General features: G+C 46.5%; 1 protein-coding gene across 1 annotated transcript in view; it reads right to left on the reverse strand.

The window, feature by feature from the left end:
* Positions 1-10286: 10286 nt before the first annotated feature.
* Positions 10287-24238, reverse strand: part of MDFI (MyoD family inhibitor) — an 86658-nt gene continuing 72706 nt past the window's right edge. Inside the window, exons 3-4 of the mRNA XM_060233000.1 lie at positions 13447-13719; positions 10287-11848 (exon numbers count right to left, since the gene is read on the reverse strand). Of these exons, the coding sequence (XP_060088983.1) occupies positions 11595-11848; positions 13447-13719 (527 nt within the window). The 3' untranslated portion in view covers positions 10287-11594. The remainder of the gene's footprint in view (positions 11849-13446; positions 13720-24238) is intronic.

Consider the following 24238-nt stretch of genomic DNA (forward strand, 5'->3'; position numbering starts at 1 on the left):
TATATCCACAGTATTCCAATGTATTCCACATTATTCCAATGTGACACAGAGTGTTGGACTGGATAGGCCATTGGCCTGATCCAACATGGCTTCTCTTATTTCTCTTTTAAAATAGTGTATCAGAATAATTTTTTTAAAAAAAATTGACATACTCAAATACGGTATATTGGCTGTTTATCTCATTACATATACTAAACCCATCTTCCACTATATTTTAACATATTTTTTTCTAATGGCAAACTAGAACTATGTTTATAATGTATGTTACATGTTAAAAAGTAAATTAGGTAATTAGGTAGCTCTGCTCATTGTACCCAATTCCATTGTCAGATGAAGTATGTACAAAAGCTTACAGTCTGAATAAAACTTTGTTGGTCTTAAAGGTGCTACTGGACTCTTACTATGGTCAGAAAGATCAAAGAGTTTGAATTGCCAGGCCCAGACTGCAAGAGGGTCCTGATGCTTTTGAGAATTCTTTGAAGTGTAGCATCTACTGTAGCTGCAGAAATACAATTAAGAAAACCTAGTAAAGGTATCCCTTTATGGAACTGTAAGGTACAGAAACCCTACCAAGGATCTGGCTATGATAATTCTCTGCTAGCTCTGTATCAAAGGATATAGCTATGCAGCAAACATTTTGTGTAAGAAAGTTCAAGGTAAGCCATTTTTTTTATAACATCTAAAATCCAATGTAAATGTTCTCCATTCATCAGTTTAACAGATCTCAGTCCACATCTTTACCTAATCTGGACTGTTTTTCAAAGTCTCCCTGAGTAGACAGTGCCAGGTGCCATTAATTCCTGGGCAATGACTGACAAACCCCTGGGAAGTTGTCTGAGAAACATGACGTGCAATGCGTCACAGCTGCCAACGTCAGGGGGAAGTGTGCTTGTCTGGCCAGCTGGCACAGTACAAATGGGAGAACAACAAACCCATTTACTCCCTGTATCAGCCCATTCTGGCTGTGAGGGCACCACGTGACCCAGCAGGCCTGTAGGCATACAGCTTTCCTTGGCATCTGGACAGCTCCTCATTTTGGAGAGGCTTCCAAGGGAACCGTAAAAATCAAGTGTGGCAGGAGATTAATTAATTGAAACAGGAGACATCTGTTGTTAATTAATTCCCCAGAAGATTGGTTAACCCTTCCTTTGCCTGTTTCACTGCAGGTTTCAAAGCCAGGCTGTAATCCCAAAGTCCTATCAAAATTCAGGCTGTGTCTGCACGCAGCATTTTTGTATAGTGGACAAGTTATCAGATGCAAAGAAGATAGCTCTTGTATTTTTACAAGTGCTGTAGAAGGACCTGGATAACCCAAGATAACTTGAGCTCACCAGATCTCAGAAGCTAAGTAAATCAGCCATGGTCAGTATTTGGATGGGAGACCACCAAAGGTTGCTATGCAGAGGCAGGCAATGGTAAACCACCTCTGAACAGCTCTTGCCTTGAAAATTTCACAGAGTCATCATAAACCAGCTGTGATCTGATGCAGGGGGCAGACGGGGGCGGGAGATAGGAAAATTTCAACTCATGCAGCTTTTCTCAGTCTCCCATCCCCATAGTAGCATGTGAAAAGCAGCACCTGCTGAAATTTCTCCAGTTAAGTAACTAATAAAACCACAGCCCAACCCCCACAATCTTCTGTTGCTTCTAGTCATCTTTTGTAGTGGCATAAGGTACAACTGAAAGGAGAGGAGAGGCTAGCTCCAGCTACCACTGAAGTGAAAGTTCTTGTGCCTTTAACATTTGCAAAGAGGTTTACAGGAAACATAATCAAATATAACTGAAAAATTCACTGCAAAAAGGCTGATTTTTCTGTAAATGTCAATATTGGAAAACAACATCACCACTACTACGGAATCTGCCATAGATTATTCCTTCACTACTATTCTGGATATACTTTTTAAAAAATTTCATTATTCCTTTCTCTCCACTACCTGGTAGTAAGACCCTTATAGTTATTGAAATGGATTTATAGGTTTTGTCAGAGTTGTCATAATGTGGCACAAGTACTTCCAGTTCAACAGTGAGAGTGGGCTTTAAAAAATAAAAGAAGAAAGAACAGTATTCCATTCCACCCTTGTTCAAATAGCGGTACTAACTTTTCCACTTGTCTGTGTTAGAAAAATCCTTTTAAAAGCAGTTTGGTGATGGAGATAGAACCCACACAAGTGTGGAGGTTTTTCTCTCTAGAAGTGGCAGGGAGCCAATTCAGTGACCTGTTAGATTACATCTATACATCTGCTAATGGCCTTGGTAGGAAAACAAGCTAAGGAAGATATATTGGTGCTAATAAGTCTTCAGGTGATTCCTGGAGATTTCCCCTTCCAGGAGGCCTCCCAGAGGACTAGGTCAATGGGGTGAAGGGAGTGATGCAAAGTGGGTGGAGATGGAGTTATGAAAACTTCTTTGCAAGGGGAAGTTGCTTTCTTTTTCTGTAGAATGCTTGACAGAGGAGGATGCTGTGCTCTCTCTGGTCTGCAAGATAGGAACTTTGTAACTTTTTAAGATTATTGGTGCCTGCCATATTTTAACATCAGTTAGGGTTTGTCTAAGGAAAGGGGACTGCATTTATGACCAATTTTATTTTGACATCCATTTGCTGATCTAGTATTGTGATTAAGAATTCTTGTAAATATTTTATTTTCAATAGATCTCTTTTTACTTTGGAGGTTGGTTCTCAGTCTCTGTACCATCTATATTCCCCACCATCTTGGACATGCTAGTGCAAGAGGTGGTCCCTGGTTGGGAGGAAAGCAGTCTATGTGCATGTGGCTATTTCTCCAGGGAAGCCCTAAACTTGTAATTGGTCTCTGTGGTAACCAGACTCTAGATAACAGAGGACATAGAAGTAGGGTCTCAGGTTGGGAAGGGGAACTAGGAGCCCTGACTCTCCTAGCAGGAAACCACCCCGAAAGGGCAGGTGGTGGCAATGTGTTACCCTAGTGGAAGGAAGAAATAACCCCCTCCAGGAGTTGGCAATGCCAAGGAGGGTTGGGCAGAGCAGGTTATGCAAGTCAAAGCAAGCCTGTTCCATCATAGATGTGATCACTGACAGGTTTTTTAATATTTATAATCATGCTAGGAAGCATCTCACCAAACATTTTTTTGCAGATCAGGTAACTGTTAAGGGCACTGTAATAAGTCAAGCAGTTTGGGGGTTTTTTCCTGGCTGTTCTGACACTGGTCCATAACCCTCTCTGTGAAGTCAGGGTGAGCTTATGTTCTTTAAAAAATGGACGGGATGAGGCAGTCTGGACTTGCCCTCTCCTTCGCTAATGCTATGTGGAAGACACATAAGTACTACAAGAAAGGATTTTTAGTGGTCAGATGAACACGCTGGTACATATTCCAGTTTAACAAGGAACATGTCTGCCTGCTAGCATTTGTCCCAACTGACCTGAAGCAGGAACTAGCTGTAGGTGCCATGCATAGGTGCCATATTTTTAAAGGGTGTGGTTTCAGGGTTTGAGAATACTTTGCTATAGAACAGATATATTAAGAGGAATGATAAACAATTTGAGTGGAAAAGCACTTAAGAGTTTTGAAGAGATGAGAAGCACAAAGATGGACTTGGGAGGCTGAGCAAAGACTTATGAGCACTTTCGTGCCTCATCAAACCAGACAGTTTGTTGAGGAAGAAATACACTGGTAAGTATCCCTTTTGGGAATAGAGGGTCACTAAACTAAATCTGGCTTTATTCAAACCAAAGATTTTGATATGCATTGGCCTCAGGTAATGGCTCCTGTATATACAAACACAATATTTTAGGCTGCTTCAGCAATATCATCTAACATTTCTCTTTGTGTAAACTGCTTCTTTGTGAAGTGTGGGCATTCCGTGTATGGTTTAATTTTATCACTTCCCAGGCACATCAGATGGCAACCCCTGGAGCGCTGGCTGCCTTTAAAATGTCTAAGCCAGCAAAAAAGGATACAGTGGTGTTTTTCTCATCCACCCATCTCTGCTTCACTAGTCTCTTTGCATACTCTCTCTTGCTTGAGCTTGCTGACAGTCACTGATTCTCTTTCAAATCACTTAGATCTTTAACTCACCTCAGAGACATGCAAAGCTGAAGACAATTCAAGGTTTATAATCCCAGGTCAATTTGTCAAACTGACCCTTTTATCTGTAACCTTGAGAACTGAACCTTGAAATTTTCTCAACTCTATTTGGTCATTGAAAATCATACATTTATGCTTAATGCAGAATGACTTGTAATTGTAAAACTGAAAAATATGATGAAGAAGAAGATGAAGAAGATATTGGATTTCTATCCCGCCCTCTACTCCAAAGAGTCTCAGAGCGGCTCACAATCTCCTTTCCCTTCCTCCCCCACAACAGACACCCTGTGAGGTGGGTGGGGCTGAGAGGGCTCTCACAGCAGCTGCCCTTTCAAGGACAACCTCTGCCAGAGCTATGGCTGACCCAAGGCCATTCCAGCAGCTGCAAGTGGAGGAGTGGGGAATCAAACTCGGTTCTCCCAGATAAGAGTCCGCACGCTTAACCACTACACCAAACTGGCTCTCCAGTTTATGTTTATGAAAGCAAATTTGGAATATGTTACCATTCATGCAATTAGTTAGTCAACATATTTTATATTTCTGTGAAGATGATAGATGATGCAGACATGGTGCCATCTTTGTTTCCAGGAACTTGGAGATATAGGGGAAGGGGGGAAATGTAAGGCAGACCACAAAGAAATGCTTGCCATCTCTCTGCAAAGAGAATAGGGGTTGGGAACAGTCTGAAGAATATACAAGGGGTAGGCCTGACAATTTACTCTTCTTCACAATGTCCTGCTCTGGTATCCCAGTGGATTTTCCCCCTTTTCCCTTTGTTTTGAAGCTATTGAATATGCCATTTATCTGCCTCTTCTCAATGCCAGTGTACTAACTGAAACATTTCATGGCCCTGAAGAAGTCAATGGCACTTCAGCTGCTGAACATTCTAAATACCCTGAATGTTCACTAGTGTTCTAGTGGTGGATATTCAGGGAGGGAAATTGTCCACATAGCATAGTATTTTCCATGTGAATCCACTCATTTACTGCATTGTCATCTGAGGCCATTTTATTGCCACTTCCTTTCCAGTACAATTTCCCCCCAAAAAACACCTGATAAAATGTTAACGTTGGAATGTGGGGGGAAAAGAAAATGGGGGGGGGGGGATGCTTTCTACTGCTCCTAATACTTACACCAAATAAGGATGCTGCATATGAAGAAGTGAGCAGTGACCCACAAAAGCATACACCCTACCACAAATTCTGTTCGTCTTTAAGGTATGACTGGACTCTTGCTCTTTTCTACTGCCACCAGACAAGGGTGCACACTATCAGGGTCTACTGTAAGCTCTTGGAGGACTGGCTACATCAGGGTGTGTGGCCTAATATGAAAAGGAATTCCTGCTACAAAAAACGCTCTGCACGGTATACTTTTTAAATAGTTGGGCCTGGTTCAGATGGAGGAATCTGCTCCCCATTACTGTTGTCAGTAGAGTTGTTAAACAGCTGGCATCGATGGAGCAAGCATCTTGAAGCTGCCAGCAATGGCTAATTAGCACCATAAGTGAGGCCTATTGTAGGAGGCTGAGGAGGAGGTTCATTTCCCTACCAAAAACATTGGATTGTCTGCCTTAGGTTTGAGTCAATAAACATAAAAATGTTTGTCATTGATTTCAGTCAGGGTCTTTTATCAACCTAGGTTTCTATTCATGGCATTTCCCCATAAATAGGACAAAATGAGCTGTATCAAAGAGAGAAGTCTGATACTTGCTGCAGGCTTGGAAGGCACAAAAATCCCCTCTGAAGTCTTAGGGGACTTTAGTGCCCTTTAAAGCTCTTTTTTGCTGTGTCACCATAAAATTTGTTAAGAAATGCAGTAGTTCTAAAAAGTTGAAATACATCAGGTTTTAGAATTGCAGCAGGCCTGAAAACAGGCCTGTCAAAGATATTCTGCTTTTTTGAAAAGGTTTGTTGGTTTATATGACCCATCCAAAGGATTGCCAGAGGCTCCCTGCTATGGGGCCAAGGCCTGGCAAACAATTGGAGATGTCAGGGCAGCACCATAATTGGCACATTTGCAATGCTGTAATGTCACTTCTGGGGAAAACACAAAAGTGATTGAGGTTCTCTATAGGCATTGCTGGAAATTCTATGGTATAACTTTCTGGTGATTCCTAGATAGTCTGACATCACTTCTGTATTTTCCTCAGAAGTAATGTCACACAGGACTTGTGGCTGTAAGCTGGGGCACCCCCACAGAAGGGCAGAAAGCCCTGTGTTCCAGCTCCCATTTTGCACTGTTGCTCTTAGTGGGCTTGTGGTCTAGGTCCTTGGCTAGCACTTAGTTGCTCCAGGATGTGGAGGACAAACACAATTGTTAATGCTGCCTCTACCATTTCACTTCCATCTTCCAGAGCTGTAATTAAGAAGAATTGGTTTTTTTAATACCCCATTCTTCACTACCAGAAGTAGTCTTATAATCACCTTCCCTTCCTCTCCCCACAAAACACAATCCTGTGAGGTAGATGGGGCTAAGAGAGCTCTGAGAGAGCTGTGACTGAACCAAGGTCATTCAGCTGGCTTCATATGGTGAAGTGGGGAATCAGTTCTTCAGATCAGAATCCACTGCTCTTAACCATTACACTGCACCAACTCTCAAACCAAACCAAAGTGTGGAGGGGGAAACAGCTATAACACAGGTCTCTGCCCTGCCACCCCCATTTCTCTCAGGAAAACAGAATGAGAACAAAGAGTTAACCCTCCTCTCTGCCCAGGTCTGTAGCTCAAATTCAGATACCCCCAGGTTCAGGGACAGTGGCCACTTAAATTGCAGGGAAAGTTCCTGGAGGGCTGCTGGCATTGTAGCCAGGAGCAAGCAAAGCCAAGTCCCAGTTATCTCTGCCAGTACAGCAAGGGTTACTCAGTTCAGAGCTGGCTAGAGACACCAACTATGGGTGTCACTCAGCTACTGTCTTCTTCTGCACTATTACCAACTGAGCTCACTCAGCCTGGCTTGCTCATGAACCATTTTAACCGGTCCATCCAAGTCCAATATGATTATTGAGCTTAGAATTACACAGCTGGGCTATACACCAAAATTCCCCATATTTCAGCTCCCCAACTGGTGAAGAAGACCGCAGATTTATACCCTGCCCTTCTCTCTGAATCAGTCTCAGAGCAGTTTACAATCTCCTTTATCTTCTTCCCCCACAAGAGACACCCTGTGAGGTGGGTGGGGCTGAGAGCTTTTTGTGTGTGTTTTTCATATTTCTTCATTACATTATCCTTTATTTGTGTACAGACCATTAACACACTGTTTCTTCCACAACCCCCCTACTTTATTTTACATTTGTAAAAAAAATAAAAATAAACCCATCCCATGTTTTTTGGCAGGCAGCTATCCACAAGCAGTTTATTTTGTCTGAAGGGGAAATAGCATGACTGAAATGCTCATCATCAGTTACTCTGCTCATGTGCTGTTGGGTGGAAGGAACCAGTCTCCAGCAGAAATTAACATAACAGAAGAGAATCACCTGCCTTTAAGACAGAAGGGTGGGAATCCTTGATGTCTCTGCAAATATGAGGTTTTTAAAAAGTTGTTAAATGCATTATTCCCATCCAGCCTTGCTCATGCTCATGCATTTCTTTCTTTCTAAAGAAGAACAGAATCACCCATAGTTCAACCTGCCTTTTAGAGGGATATCAAAGGAGGTATCTGAGAATACATGGAGGGTTTTTAAAAACTTATTGTAGTATTTCTATGCAGCATTATCCATAATCCTAAAAAATATTAAAAGAGTAGGTGGAGAATCCTGAGAGTCAGGTGAGAACACTGCAGGATGGGGGGCTCCAGTGCATGTTAGGTGTGAATGCAAACCACAATTAACAATAGAGAGAAAATGTATTGCCCTGGACTGCCTGGAATCCCCACTGCAAGGGCAGTTTCACACAGAATTGCATCGGCAACCAGACTACCATGAAAAATCTCCCTGCTGTGGAAGTAGCCTAGAGAGGTGATCACAGATTACCTAACATGGTTTTTATAATTTAGCATATTTATATTCCACTTTTCTCCCTGGGTTTAACAATACACAGAGAAAAAACAAAACAAATAAGAAAGAGAGGGGACACTGCTAATGGTCAAGCTGGTCTTCTCTTTCTGCTGGCTGACCTGTGCAGCCCTAGGCCTGAACCTTCAGGCTAAGAGCCATGGGATATTTCAGCCTGGTGTCACTTTCAGTATAATTTGCTCTGTATCCAAGATGAGAAAAGGATTATAACTTCTCATAGAGGAACCAAAGCATGGCCCAGTTTGGTTTAGTAGGAGGCAATCCTATTAATGATCAAGGACATTTAATGCCCAGGGATGTTGTGCTGCTGGAGATACCACTTTGCATAAGATTCATGGTTGCCATTACTAGCCTTTTTGCCAAACATCATTTTATTAACTGCACAGCACAGCCCATTTTCAATTGTGCTAATTAAGTATAGTTTTAAGATTGTCTTTACACCCCCTTCTCATTATTTTACTTTCTCTTTAAATAAAACTTCCCTAGTAGTTGCTACAGCAGTGAACAGGGTAGAGGCCCTAGTTTCCAGGCAAGGGTATGCTATGCCCCAATGAAATAGACTAAATAGGGGTAGAGACAAAGGTGATTAATTCCAGATTCTGCATGCAAGCAAGCATGTTTCCATTTGTCTCTTTATTGTTTCTCCATGGCCTTCCTGAAATCAGATCCAGCAGAAGAAACGATACAAAACATGTAAATTGGCAAAGAAATGAGATGATGGTTTTATTTGTGGGTTTCAGTGCTTTTAAGAGATTCAGCAGCTGAAACGTTTTTTAGTTCCTATTTCTGTGGGAAAGAGCTTCCAAGAAGGCAAAGCTTTAGAAGCAAAAATGGAAGAGTTGCAGGACTGGAGCCAGGCTTTAATTCATCAACACCATTAATGGCATGGAGACAAACTGCTGGATTCATTGAAGTGAGTAGTCTTTCACTGTATGTGAGAAGAGGGGAGGTGACTGTGGCTCAGTGATACAGCATCTGCTCCCCATGCAGAAGGACTCATGCTTCACCCCTCCCATCTCCAATTAAATGGATTTACTTATTTTAATAATTTATACCCTGCCTTTCTCTCCAATGGGGATCTAAGGCAGCTTATTCTTCTCCATTTTATCCTCACAAAACCCCTGTGAGGTAGGTTAGAGAGATTGTGACTGGCCCAAGGTCACCCAGCAAGCTTCAATGGCACAAGTGGAAATTTGAACCTGGGTTTCCCAGATACTAGCCCAGTACTGTTAACCACTATACTGCACTGCTTCATTGTAGTAATAATATAATGATCAGGTAGTAGGTGAGAGGAGAACTGCCAGTCACAGACAATACTGACCTTGATGGACTAACTGGGGAATGGCCATGGTTCAGTGGTAGAGCATCTGCTTGGCATGTGTAGAGTCCCAGGTTCAATCTCTGGCATCTCAGTTAAAAGGATCAGGCAGAAGATGATGAAAAATACCTCAGCCTGAGACTCTGGAGAGCAGCTGTCAGTCTCAGTAAACAATACTGACCTCGATGGACCAATGGTCTGATTCAGTATAAAGTAGCTTCATGTGTAATGGGTCTGCCTTGTTATAAGGTAGCTTCAGGTGTCAAAGTCTTCCATAGCATCCACACTTAGGAGAGTGAGGAAAGCAATTTAAAGAGTTTTCATATAATCCTGGAAAGCTATCTAGTGAGACCCATCTGATATTTCTATGTCTCAAAAATAAAAAGTTACTCAAAGACCCTAAGTGGATAAATTCTGTCTTTAGATGCTAGTTCAACCTAGAAATCACTGTGTATGATGTATGCAAGTGTATCAGTGGATTACCCTCCACATTTTAAAAGGGATAGGCAGCTTAAATACAGCATGCATAGCTCAGTAAGATATGTGGCATGCACATTTTGTATTTGGATATCATATTAATGTACAAAAATTATTTCATTTGAAGTGACTGCTAAAGATGAGTTGGATTTAAACCCCAATTTTTTCTTCCCTAAGGAGTCTCAAAGCAGCTTACAATTGCCTTCCCTTCCTCTCCCCACAACAGTCACCTTGTGAGGTAGGTGGGGCTGACAGAGTTCTGAGAGAACTGCTCTTGAGAGGTCACCCCGCAGGCTGGGTGGAGTGGGGAATCAAACCCAGTTCCCCAGATTAGAGTCCATTGCACCACACTGGCTCTTAAAAGTGCATGCCTATTCCATCTCTAAGACCATATCCAACCCTGAACCATTCATTGGATCAGAAGTGAAAAATGTTTTTTTATTATTTACAGTAACAAATAGATAAAACATAAACCCATCCCAAACTAAAAGGAATTTGGAAGTCAGTAAGGACCCCACCCTGTGGGCCCAAGGTGTACTACCAATTTGAGGGCTCATTCAGGGGGCTATTATGTTAGTGACTAATATTCCTTTTACAGCATACCAACAAGTCTGTGCCTTTGTCTAGTGTTTGTTTACTATGGGAAAAGGAACAAAAACAACTTTTTGCAACTATATATTGTTCCAGTTTATAAAGAAGCCTCTTTAAAGTGTCTGTCAACCAGAGATGGCGAAGAGGCATGGAATGAGAATATGGGCGGTAGCAAGCCATGAGTTCTGGTCACACAGGACTACCAAGTCTCCACACCAATGGGCAGGGAATGGGGTGTGGGGAGGGAGAAGGCAGAATAGGTTTCTATCGAAGAGCTCACAGAACCAGTCAGCATTCAGTTGCTAACAAATGAAGAGGAAGTGTACAGAAGCCCACTTCTCACTGCATTAGAGACTACTCAGAGGCTCCAGCTTCCCTTCATCATGCCATTTGCAGAGTCCAGCCATAGCTACAGCTTCAGGGATAGGCCAAGTGCAGATGCGTGAAAATAGTTTTTTTTCTTGGTACACTAGGCAGCCTGCCATTTCCTTGGGCGCCTGAGATGTACAGTAGCCAGCCTGGAAACAGCAAGACTGCCAACTACTTGGCACCATTACACCCGAGGCACTTTTGCCAAACAATAAGCACCAGCACTAGAAAAAGAATTCCAACAGGCAGCTAGCAGCAGGGCCCACAGGCCAGCAGCTGGCACAGATAACCAGCACACCCACCAGACACACCTAGCTAAGAGTGCCTGAGATCTCTGGCTGCTTCAGGTCCCTGCCAAACACCAAGGTTGGCAGCTGTGCACCTCTTCTGCTCCTGCTCTTGGCTCAGGCAGCAGGAACACTGCTCTTCCCCAGCTTCCATTAGGAGGAGTCTGGAAGAAGGGCTGGGGGGTGGGGAGAGAGACAGAGCACATTCCCCCTCCTTTCCCTTAGTCCTTCAAGAATCCTACAGATTTTTTGTGATAGCTTTGGAAGAGAGCTGCCAGTTTCCCAAGCAGTTTTGCACATAAAACTGGTTCCAACAGACTCAAAAGGTGTCACCTCCTGTGGACTCATTTCCTTTTTCAAACCTTATTGTCTTTGATTCTTCATTATTTGATATCTGAGGACAATGGAGATCTCTGCCAAGTTGTTCATTTAGGGTCTCCTCCTCAGAGCCTATCCAGGGAATGAGATCTGGGTCCAAGTTTCAGGAAGAAAAGCACAGACCACAGCACTCCATGCAGATCTCCAGGCAGTCTGCTGACTCGCAGCATGCATCAATGATGCCACAGTCCATGTCACAGGGCAGGTCACAGTCAGCACATTCCCCAGAGCCGCAGCAGCAGCAAATGCAAGAATCTTCGGAGCTGCATGAGCCGCAAGTGGCACAGTCCAGCATGATGTTGCAGAGGGTCAGGAACTCACAGAAGAGGCAGGAGAGGATGCAGTGGACACAGCAATCTGGAAGCAGAAAGAAAAAAGTATCAAGGTGCAAGCCGCAGGTAGATGAGTGTGGCTGCTGGAACAGAAAAGGAAATTAAGTGGCTGGACCACAATGGGAGGACTGGAAGAAATTGTGGATAGTGAGAGCTTAGAAAGAATCTGTCAAGGCATTTCTGGAATTAAAGGGTATTGTTGAAAAATTCTAGTGACACCAAGAGTAACATTAAGATTTGAAAATAATCAATTACATCCCACCCTCCCAAGGTTTTTGAGACCAGCTTGGCAACAGTATTCAAAGCCACTGCAAATGCTGAAGAGCTTCCAAGTAGCCCCAATGCTGATCATAATGGGAAGTGAGAGCATATTAAGGAAATGAATGTGTGGACTCGCTGGGAAATTACAGCTGGGAGAAAAGCACTTAACTATCTACCTAGCAGTTATGAATAGAAAGTCTTATTCACTGGGAAAAAAGTATGACAAAGCCATAGTCCTAAACCCATAACCTTCCTTCTGAGCATACTTAAAACTAAACATTGTACCCTCACACCAAATCCCATCATAGATTTTTTTTAAAAGGAGGACAGACAGCAAAGCAGTTGAAGACTAATTTCTCCTCATAACCTCCTCTTTGAGGCAAGAGAGGGCAGAACTACTGCAACTGCCAAATGAATGGTGAATGAGTGTAAAGCCATATTTGTTTGTTCGTTCATTCATTCTCCACCTTGTCCGGTGGGTCAATGAGGTTTACAACAATGGTTAAAAACAATTACAGTTAAAAGTAAAATACTGGTCTGCCTACAGTCTTGGAGTAACTATTTTTCAAAACATGGTCTTAAATTTCTCATAAATAATTCTGCTCTTTCACAGTTGCCCCTTGCCTTTTGGCTTGCTCTTGAATTACATTCAATAGTAAGCATACATAATGGAAGCTTTCTAACACTCATATGTATATTATACAATCCCTATATAAAGAAATAGATGAGATGGTAGCTGGAAGAAAAGGTAGAAATGTCAAAGAGAGCCACAAGCAGCAGAAATGGAATCTGAACTCCTGACCACCCCGTTTTTGACCAGATAGCATTCCTTAAACAGCATTGCCCCTATGCCAAAGAGCATGATGTGCAGTCTTCACAGGTGAAATAGGCATCTTGCAACTCCCTGCATCTGCTTGTGCCCAAGTGGGTATTAGGATAGGTTGTGCATGTAATCCCAGGAGGTGCACTGACCCCAAATTCAAATACCCTCCCTTGGGAAGGCTTTAAATGGAAGGTCATGGTCAGATTCCACAGATTCTGAATGACTTGCTTTGGACCTCAATTTTTGTCTCTGAATTGCTGACTTTGTAACTGCATGGAGTGGTACTTGGACTGGAATGCTGCTGGCAAGGATATATAGTTTGCCACAGGTCCCTGCTAAACAAACAAATCTTGTTTTGACCCACTCCATGTAGCACACAACCCAACATGAAGCTATAATCAGGGTCACCAGTGTTTCTGTCATCACATTTCATACTATCAATGTTACTGGTGAAGTGGTTCTTTCTATTCTCTTTTATACTTGGAGGACCAAGTGCATTTTAACAGTGGCTGCAAAACAGCAAACTGTGGGGAGAGTACCTTCCTGTGCTTCAGTGGGAATCTGAGATGATGCAGATTTGGAGCTGCCTTTGCTCTTTTTACTGATCTGGCTGTTGATGGAGTGATGTGACTGGAGCTTCCGATGAGGCTTCTGGGAGCTTGACAATGAGCTGAGTTCAGAACACAGGACACCGTTCCCAGCCTCGCCGTTAGATCTGCTAAGGTCAGGCACATGCCCAGCACCATTTTGAAGAAGAGGGGTATAAGCTGTAGTTGGATGGGTCTGAACAGTTATTCGGCTCTGGGGCTGGCCTGTTGGGAACAAAGAGAATCAAACTGAGCACAACTGTAATACAACACATCTAGGACATTATACTTGATGGGTTGAAACTTTGCCAAACAAAATGTGAAACTCCTTTGTATTTGTTCCCTTGAGAACTAGAGATTTACAATCATTTCTCATTCCACAATTTGTTTTACCTATTACCTTTCCCCATTTTTATGAAGAAGAAAAAAGCTTTACAAAGTAACAAAAAAGAAAAATGCGGCATATTTCAGGACCTTGATTATCTTTCCTCATTATTATATGAATCTTATATCTTTCCTCATTATTCCTCTTTCCTCATTATTATATGAATGTCTTTGAGAAGAAGCCAGATGATCAGTGTTGTAGTCACATAATAATCAGGCAAGTTGCTGCAGCAGAACCTCAGCTGTAAATAAGCCACTTAAGTTTGGGGTGGTTTATGTCTATCAGACAGTGCCCCAAAAGCCAGCATCAGAGTGTCATGGGCCTGTGGTTGGTCATCCACATCGCTAATGCACCACAACCATGGACCCAGGCTGAGGAGTTCTTGTTTTCAAATTCTCACTATGTGTGCACAGCTGACAAGCACACAAGTGCTCCTGGTCAGTTCTATGGGGGCACTGAAACACACATCAGACTGGAGTTTGTGGGGTGGGAGGATGAGAAATGGAGTGGAATGATCATACTGCTCATGTGCTTCCATGGTGCATCTGGATGATCTGATGGCTAGAAACCCACCTGGGAAGCATTTACCAGGGAAGCCCCTGGAATTTGCTGGTGGCCATTTATTCTGTGTGGGAGTCATCTTAGTGTGAAGTAAGGATGAGTGGGGCATGGGAGCCAGATATGTGTATATGATCATACCCATTTAATCCAGAGGGAAAGGGGTGGCTATGTCAGGTCACATTGCTTGTGTGATTGCACCCATAGATATATATGTGTGCTTCACATTCAATAGTAAACATGCATCATATATATTTCACTGCCCACGAACACATATATGCAATGGATATCTATGTAGGTAATGTGAGAGGCAATCTTAAATGCAACATATTACAAACCACAGTTTGGCACTTGCTGGGTTAATAAAACAGCTCCTCTTCCTCCCATTGCCATGCCAAGAGAAAGGCACTGTGGTTCATGTAACAGGTGTCTTTGATTTTCTCTCAATTCAGAGGAAATGTTAACTTATGGTTTTCTAGATCCTGTTTGGAAAATTATCTTCACCAGGCAAGATATATTTTGGGAGAGAAGAATTCATACACAGAATTCATCCTTTGCAATCTTGTAGTTTCCAATTAATACACCAGCAGAGTCTATATAGGACATGGTTCTGGATTGGCCACAAAGAAAACAAATACCACCCGCCTCCAACAGGAGGACTAGTGTTTTCCCCTGCTAGACTTTACATGTCTCTCCTCTTCTCTCTCTGATCCATAAACAAGCAATAATTCAGCAGAAAGACTTTACGGCAGAAAGTACTTTGAGCCAACTGGGGAACAGAAGCTGTATTCTCTTTGGAGTGTCAGCTGGACAGGATTCTAAGATTTCTGAGATGGAAAGGGTCAGTACTTAATCATGTTGAAAACATACAAGACCTCTAAATACAATATATTTCTTTTCTCACAACAGCAGGGCATATTAGACAATATGCAACAGGTAGCAAAGAGACAATCTTGGTGAAGATACCTAGCAAAAGTTGTTACTTATACAGCATCCTATTTTGAGGCATATGATCTCAAAGAACAGAGGAAAATAGAGGTATTGAGAAATGCAGCTGATGTTTCCTTGAACAGACTACAGGAAGAAGGCCTCCTGACCTGGAATTTAATTGTCTGTCAAATAAAATGCCCTGTGTTCCCTGACCTTGGGTATGAATCCACTTTCTACTCAGGTTTTCAGTCTGCTGCAATGCCAGTTTCAAGGGACCTTTTGACCCCAGAAACCATACATTAGTATGCTAATGCTCATGAGATGCAGTGGCCACATGATGGAAGTTTCACACTTAATACAACTGGCTTGTATATATTTCCACATATACCGACTTGGTCTTCTTATCTGTGAGATGAGAAGAGTAGATGCAATTTCTGTACTTAAACTTTTCTGGGAGGAGATAGCCCCTTGTTATATGTATTTCCATCTAGTTTTCAAATTCAGCCAGAAATGAATTTCATCATTTGAGTTCAAATGAAACCCATGAGAATATGGGTTCACACTGACATGACCTTAACTGCAGTGGCATGGTTGAACTATTATAATCATCATTATTTGGGGGATGAAATTATAGAGTGGTGAATCCCATAATCAGATAATTACAGGTGGAAACTCCACTGATGATAAGAATTTCATTCTCAGTCTTTTATACATTTCCCCCCTCCCCTAAACTACTCTCCGATATCAAAACAGACCAACATTAAAGGATTCTCTATTTCAAGGGGTGAAAGAATGTGAGTAGGCTATAGACCCAGTAGAGATGCAATTAGGGTTGCCAACCTCAGGGTGGGGCCTGTAGAACATCTGGAATTACAATTGATCTCCAGACTACAGAGGTCAATTTTTGTAAGATAATGGCCACTTTGGAGAGTGGGCTTTATGGAATTTAAGCCCAGTAAAGTTTCTTCCTCTCTTCAAAACCTGCCCTGACCCCACCTCCAATTTTCCAGGCATTTCCCTTCCAGAACTGGCAACCCCATGTGCAACCCACAGAGCATTTCTTTTGTGCAAGCCAACCCAACTAAACTGGGTATTGCACAGAAATTATAACAGTGTTCCTCTGGATTTTTTCCCCTGAGAAACAAAGAAATCAAACCAAAAGGGGGAGAGGAAACTCTTTTTTAGGTTGAGATAATCAGAAATAATTTGGGATTTTCTTTTCTAATTTGGAATTTTATTCTTGATTTTTCAAGAGTAGTTTAGAGTAATGAAACACAAGAAGCTGAAATTAGGGATGTGCATTCAGGTATATATAGTCCAATTATATACTTGAAAAATACCTTATTGGTATTTTTGAAATATCTTTGGGTCTTCGGATGGTATCCAGAACAGCAGGAAATGGGTCCTGAAAAATCCCAAAAATATTTGGGAATAACCAGAAAGATTGGAAGCCAGCATTTTAAGACTCCCAGGATGGTTTTTTCTTTATTTTTCCAGCGTGTCTGCATCTTCCCAAGGCTTGTTATCAGCTTCTCATTTTGGTTTGGTGTTGATTCTATCCTTTTAAATGGTTCTGCTTTAGCATGATGCTTCAAAGAGCTGTAGTAGATCTAGATGATGACAATGGTGTCTACATCCGCTATCGCACTGATGGCAGCCTGTTCAACCTGAGGTGACTAAAGGCTCACTCCAAGACAATGGAAAAACTCATCCGAGAGCTACTATTTGCTGATGATGCTGCACTCATCTCCCACTCGGTATCAGCTCTGCAGCATATGACGTCCTGCTTTGCAGAGGCTGCCAAGCTATTCGGCCTAGAAGTTAGTCTGAAGAAGACAGAAGTTCTCCACCAGCCTGCACCCCAGGAAGATTATCACCCTCCCTGCATCATTGTGGGTGAATCAGTACTGAAGACAGTCCAGCAGTTCAGCTACCTGGGGTGCATCATCTCCTCAGATGCCAAGATCGACAAGGAGATTGACAACAGGCTGGCAAAAGCAAACCGTGCATTTGGCCGACTGCACAAAAGAGTGTGGAGCAACAAGCATCTGAAAAAAGGCACAAAGATCAATGTTTACAAAGCGGTTGTGATGACAACCCTCATCTACGGCTCCGAATCGTGGGTTTTATACCGTCATCACCTGCGACTCCTTGAGCGCTTTCATCAGCGCTGCCTTCGCACCATCCTCAACATCCACTGGAGTGACTTTGTGACCAACACTGAAGTCCTCAAGAGGGCGGAGGTTACAAGCATCGAAGCACTGCTGTTGAAGACGCAGCTGCGCTGGGCAGGGCATATTTCTAGGATGGAAAACCACCGCCTTCCCAAGATTGCTCTGTATGGCGAACTTTCCACCGGCCATCGAAATAGAGGGGCACCAAAGAAGAGGTACAAGGACTCCTTGAAGAAATCCCTTGGCACCTGTCGCATCAACCATCACCAGTGGTCTGACCTAGCCTCAGATCGCAAAGCATGGAGGCACACCATCCACCAGGCTGTCTCCTCCTTTGAGAACGCACGCATAGCTGGTCTTGAGGACAAAAGGAGATTGAGGAAGAATCGCACTGCTACAGCACCAACCCCAAATCAAACTTTTCCCTGCAGCCACTGTGGCCGGATCTGCCTGTCCCGCATTGGTCTTGTCAGCCACCAGCGAGCCTGCAGCAGACGTGGACTACTGCACCCTTCTTAAATCTTCGTTCACGAAGTCAAGCCGAGAGAGAGAAATGGTTCTGCAACATTGTATTGGTTGCATGAGTTCTTTTGTATAGGGTTTGCTTTTTGAAGTAGATTCTTGGATTTAACACTGCCTTTGATTCTCAAGTTGTACATTGGCTCAGATAGTTTGATTTACTTTTATTGCACTTGTAACAATCGTCCTATTTGGTTTGGCTAGAGGATTCCCTGGGTTAGACTCTTGGGTTGCACATTTTTTGTGTTAGGTGTCATGGGTGTTGGGGACCCTGCAGAAGAAACCGAGCCTGCAGAGCCTGCAGAAGGAACGGTGCCCCTGCCACCTGCACCAGTGCCCCTGCCTCCTGCTGAAGAAGATCCAAGCCCCCCTGCCTCGCCCTCTCGGGTGGTTCGTGTGCGTGACCGCCTTCGTCAGGACCTCAGGGATCGGAGGAGGGCGGCACGCTCACAAGCAAGACGCTCCCTGAGCCCTGAGTGGTGAAAGGATTCTGGCCCTTCTAAGTGTGAGGATGCTTAAGTTTCGGCAGGATCCTGGCTGCTGCTCTGAGACAGCAATTAGCCCAAATGAGCAACAGGCAGCAGAGGGCTATATAGCTGTGGGCTTTGGGAGGAGGCTTTGTGGAAGCAACTAGTCATCTCTCTGACATCCTAGCATCCACTCCGGCTTGACTTTGGTTCCTGACTCCCTGACTTTGGCTTTTGACTTCTGGACTCCCTGACCTCGGCTTCTGGACCTCGGACCTGCGATACTGGCACACTGATTCGGATTTGGCGCCTCGGACCCTTCTGCTTACTGGCTACAGACCTCGGACTGCCTCTGGACTTTGCCTGACCCGGCCCCAGCCGTGACAGATTGCTTCCACCAACAAACACCCACTCCACAGGATGGAGGCTGAAGCAAGTGAAACCACCGAACTACTGGCTGCGCTCCAAGCCCAGGTACAGCAGCTAACACAGGCAGTAGTGCACTTGCAGCAACAACCTGTGGCCAGTGCTCCAGCCAAGTGCCCAGTTCCCCCACCGGACAGATTTGGGGGTGCTGTGGAAGAATTTCCTGCTTTCCTGGCACAGTGTCAGCTGTACTTTGAACTAAGAGCACGGGACTTCCCCAATGACAAGACGAAGGTGTGTTTTATCATTAGTCTGTTAAAGGGGCAGGCGGCCAAGTGGGCCACACCCCTACTGATTGGGTCCTCTCCCCTACTGACTGATTACCAGGGGGTTGAGGCCCACCTGTCTGCTGCCTTCTCCAACCCAGTCCAAGCAGCCACAGCCAACCGGAAAATCAGGGCCCTGAAACAAGGCCAGTCCTCGGTGGCTCAGTATGCCACTGAATTCAAGCTCCTGGCCCAAGACTTGGCGTGGAATGAGGCTGCTCAGATGGACCAGTTTACCGAGGGGTTGGCAGAGGAAGTCCTGGACGAACTGGCCAGGGTGGAGCGGCCCCCCACGCTCCAGGAACTTATCACCCTCTGCCTCCGCATCGATGGCCGCCTGGAAAGTCGCCGCCAAGCCAAGACCCGAGGGCGCCAGCTCCCTGCGCCATGCCACTTGGCTCCTCTCCCATCCCCAGCTAGTACCAGAGACGAGGGTGAGCCTATGCAGCTTGGAGCTGCTCGACCCCGCCTGACTCCAGAAGAGAAGGCCAGACGCCGCACGCAGAACCTGTGCCTCTACTGCGGCACGGCAGGCCACTATGCCTCTGGCTGCCCTGCTAAACATCGGATACCCGGACCTACATTGCCACCGCCGCCAAAAGGCCAGCCCCAGGCGTAAGTGGACCCTCCAGCCTGGGGCGACTAGCTGGGTCCTCCAAACAGCAGACTGATACCCCGGGCCCGTTCCTGCTACCAGTCAAACTCCGTCTGCCTGATGAACGCTGGCTGTTTGTATATGCCATGCTGGACTCGGGAGCGGCCCACTGTTTCGTAGATGCCGCCTTTGTAAAGCAGCACCAGATTCCAGTGCAGCCAAAAGAGACTCCAACACTGGTGGAGGCTATCGACGGGTGCCTCCTCCGTTCTGGCCCCGTCACCCAGGAGACCTGTCCCATCACCTTCCACGTCCAGCAGCACCAAGAACAGCTGCAGTTTGATGTCGCCCGCATGCCTCGCTTCCCGTTGATTCTAGGCTTTTCCTGGCTGAAGCTGCACAACCCCATCGTGGACTGGGCCCAGCAGGAACTACGCTTCCGAGACCCATGCCCCCATCTGACTCCTCCCACCACTCTAGCAGCCAGCATCCCGAGTGGTGGTCCTCAGCTCCCTCAGAAGTATGCGGATTTCGCCGATGTCTTTGAGGAGACAGGAGCGGATCAGCTTCCCCCTCACCGACCCTATGACTGTGCCATTGATTTGGTACCTGGGGCACCACTCCCAGTGGGGCGTCTGTACCCAATGTCGGAGCCTGAGTTGGCAGCTTTGCGAGACTACCTGGACAAGAACCTGAAACGCGGATTCATCCGACCCTCAACTTCTCCCTGTCTGCCCCAGTCCTCTTCGTGAAGAAGAAAAGTGGGGAGCTCCGGCTGTGCAATGACTACCGGGCCCTGAACAAGATCACCATCCGCGACCGGTACCCTCTACCACTGATCCCTGAACTCTTGGATCGTTTAAAGGGGGCCCAAATCTACACCAAGCTGGACCTCCGCGGAGCGTACAATTTGGTGCGCATACGGCCCGGAGATGAATGGAAGACCGCGTTTGGGACCCGATACGGGCAGTACGAGCACCTGGTGATGCCCTTCGGATTGACCAACGCCCCCGCTGTCTTCCAGAGGTTCATGAATGATGTATTCCGGGACCTGCTCGACCGCTTCGCGATCATATACCTGGATGACATCCTAATCTACTCCCGCAATCCTGCCCAGCACGCCGAGCACGTCCGCCAGGTCCTGCAGCGCCTACGAGCCCATGGCCTCTACGCCAAGCTGGAGAAGTGTGACTTCAACCTGCGCTCTGTCGAGTTCCTCGGTCACATTGTGTCCCCACAAGGGATCCTCATGGACCCGAAAAAAGTAGAAGCGGTCCTGACCTGGCATGCTCCTCAGAATCGCAAAGACCTGCAGCGATTCCTTGGTTTTGCCAACTATTATCGGCAATTCATCCCGGCCTATGCCTCCCTGACAACACCCCTGACTCAACTACTCCGCCCCAAAGAACCCTTCTGCTGGTCCCCAGAGGCCGATAATGCCTTCTCCACCCTGAAGACTCGCTTTGCCACCGGGCCACTCCTGAGATACCCTGACCCCCAGCTTCCCTTTACGGTGGAAGCTGATGCCTCCAACGTGGCCCTGGGAGCAGTGCTGTCCCAGCGCGAGGAGCCGTCTCAGCCACTCCAGCCCTGCGCCTATTACTCGCGCCAGCTCACGGCTGCGGAAAGGAACTATACCATCTGGGAGAGGGAGTTGCTCGCGATCAAGGCGGCTTTTGAGGTTTGGAGGCACTACCTCGAAGGGGCTCGCCACCCTGTTCAAGTGCTCACTGACCACCGGAACCTAGAGCACCTCCAGACCACCCGCCGTCTCAACCAGCGCCAGATCCGGTGGTCCCTATTCTTCTCTCGCTTTGACTTCCGGATCTCCTACATCCCCCATACCCAGAACCGGAAAGCAGATGCGCTGTCCCGGAAACCAGAATACGCCCCTGCTTCAACTGAGGCCGCGCCCGCTGCTCCCATCCTGCCGCCCTCAGTATTTGCAGCCACCTCCACTTCACCCACACTCGTGGAGGACATTCGTGCTAGCCAGGCCAATGATCCCTGGGTCCAGCAACACCTCCAGGCACTCCAAGACGACTCGGCAGGCGAGTTCACGACTCGAGGCGGTCTCTTGCTACACCGCGAACGCCTCTATGTGCCTCCCGGGCCCTTGCGGGCAGAAGTGCTTCGCCTGACCCATGACTCGTTACCCGCCGGGCACTTTGGACAGCATAAGACCACCCACTTGCTGACGCGAGAATTCTGGTGGCCACGAGTTCGCTCCGATGTTGCCCGCTATGTCAGCTCCTGTGACGTCTGTCGGCGGGCCAAAGACGTCCCGGCCAAACCCTCGGGGTTGTTACAGCCCTTGCCCGCACCCTCAGGACCCTGGGACACCATCTCGATGGACTTCATTACAGAACTCCCACGATCCAAAGGTCAGACTTGCATCTTGGTGGTCATCGACCTATTTACCAAGATGGCCCACTTCATTCCGTGTCCGAAACTTCCCACAGCTCAAGAGACAGCCCAGCTCTACCTGCAACACATCTTTCGTCTGCACGGACTCCCAGCCCACCTGATCTCAGACCGGGGCCCCCAGTTCTCCTCTCGGTTCTGGCAAGCCCTCCATTCCAGCCTGGGTACTCGAGTGCACCTGTCCTCAGCCTACCACCCACAGACTGATGGTCAGACAGAGCGCACCAATGCCACGCTAGAGCAATATCTCCGCTGCTACACCTGCTACCAGCAGGACGACTGGACCAGTCTGTTGCCTCTAGCGGAGTTTGCATACAACAACGCGGTCCACTCGTCCACCCAAATGACCCCTTTTGCTGCAACCTACGGGTACCACCCGCGGTTCTTCCCAGCGATCCTGCCACCCACGAATGTCCCCGCCGTCGAGGCCTACCTGCAAGAACTCCGTGCCAGCCAAGACTTGCTCCGAGAGCAGCTACAGCAGGCCAAGGAGGCATATAAACGGGCTGCGGACCGAAAGAGGCAAGAAGGCCCTCCAGTGCAGCCGGGGGATCAGGTGTGGCTCTCAACTCGCTACCTGCGCCGGCCTGGTCGGTCTCACAAGCTGGATGCACGGTTCATTGGACCCTACCCCGTCGTAGAACAAATAAACCCCGTCACCTTCAGGCTCCAGTTGCCACCCCACCTCCGCATTCACCCTGTGTTCCATCGCTCCCTCCTTGTTCCAGCTGCACCCCCTGACCCAGCTCGGCCTCCTTCCCCACCGCCGCCACCACCGGTGTTGGTGGATGACGAGGAAGAATATGAGGTGCGCCAGATTCTGGACTCCCGGTACCATCGTGGAGGCCTCCAGTACCTTGTGGACTGGGAGGGATACGGCCCAGAAGACCGGTCCTGGGAACCTGTGGACAATCTTCATGCCCCGGACTTGGTGCAACGATTCCACAGCGACCACCCCGACCTCCCAGGCCCCTCGACGGAGGGGGGCCCTGGGGGGGGGGTAGTGTCATGGGTGTTGGGGACCCTGCAGAAGAAACCGAGCCTGCAGAGCCTGCAGAAGGAACGGTGCCCCTGCCACCTGCACCAGTGCCCCTGCCTCCTGCTGAAGAAGATCCAAGCCCCCCTGCCTCGCCCTCTCGGGTGGTTCGTGTGCGTGACCGCCTTCGTCAGGACCTCAGGGATCGGAGGAGGGCGGCACGCTCACAAGCAAGACGCTCCCTGAGCCCTGAGTGGTGAAAGGATTCTGGCCCTTCTAAGTGTGAGGATGCTTAAGTTTCGGCAGGATCCTGGCTGCTGCTCTGAGACAGCAATTAGCCCAAATGAGCAACAGGCAGCAGAGGGCTATATAGCTGTGGGCTTTGGGAGGAGGCTTTGTGGAAGCAACTAGTCATCTCTCTGACATCCTAGCATCCACTCCGGCTTGACTTTGGTTCCTGACTCCCTGACTTTGGCTTTTGACTTCTGGACTCCCTGACCTCGGCTTCTGGACCTCGGACCTGCGATACTGGCACACTGATTCGGATTTGGCGCCTCGGACCCTTCTGCTTACTGGCTACAGACCTCGGACTGCCTCTGGACTTTGCCTGACCCGGCCCCAGCCGTGACATTAGGCTTGTCACATTGTTCTGTAGTTCTGCCAGGATTTCCTGGTTCTGTATTGGTTCTTTGAGTCTGTTGGTTCTGTTTGCTTTGAGAGGCTTTTGGTCAGGGATTGCTTTGCTTGTTCTTGTGTCATTGGTTATTCTTTGCTCTGGAGAAACAATGGGATTTCCCACCCTCCATAGCAACAACAGAGGATGGCTGAGAGCACCTTGTTCAAGAGCCAACAAGAAGTCCAATTCACTTGAAACTTGGGGGTTATATAAAGGACAGCCTGGAGGAGTGTCACAATTATCTCCTTGATCAGGCTACTATCTTTATAAGACTGCGATATAGTTAGGGTTTGTCTTGAAGTAACCCTGTTTACTTCAAGAACCATTATTTTGCGCAGAGCTTACAAA

This window comes from Heteronotia binoei, chromosome 2 (assembly GCF_032191835.1).
Source record: "Heteronotia binoei isolate CCM8104 ecotype False Entrance Well chromosome 2, APGP_CSIRO_Hbin_v1, whole genome shotgun sequence".
NCBI lineage: Eukaryota > Metazoa > Chordata > Lepidosauria > Squamata > Gekkonidae > Heteronotia > Heteronotia binoei.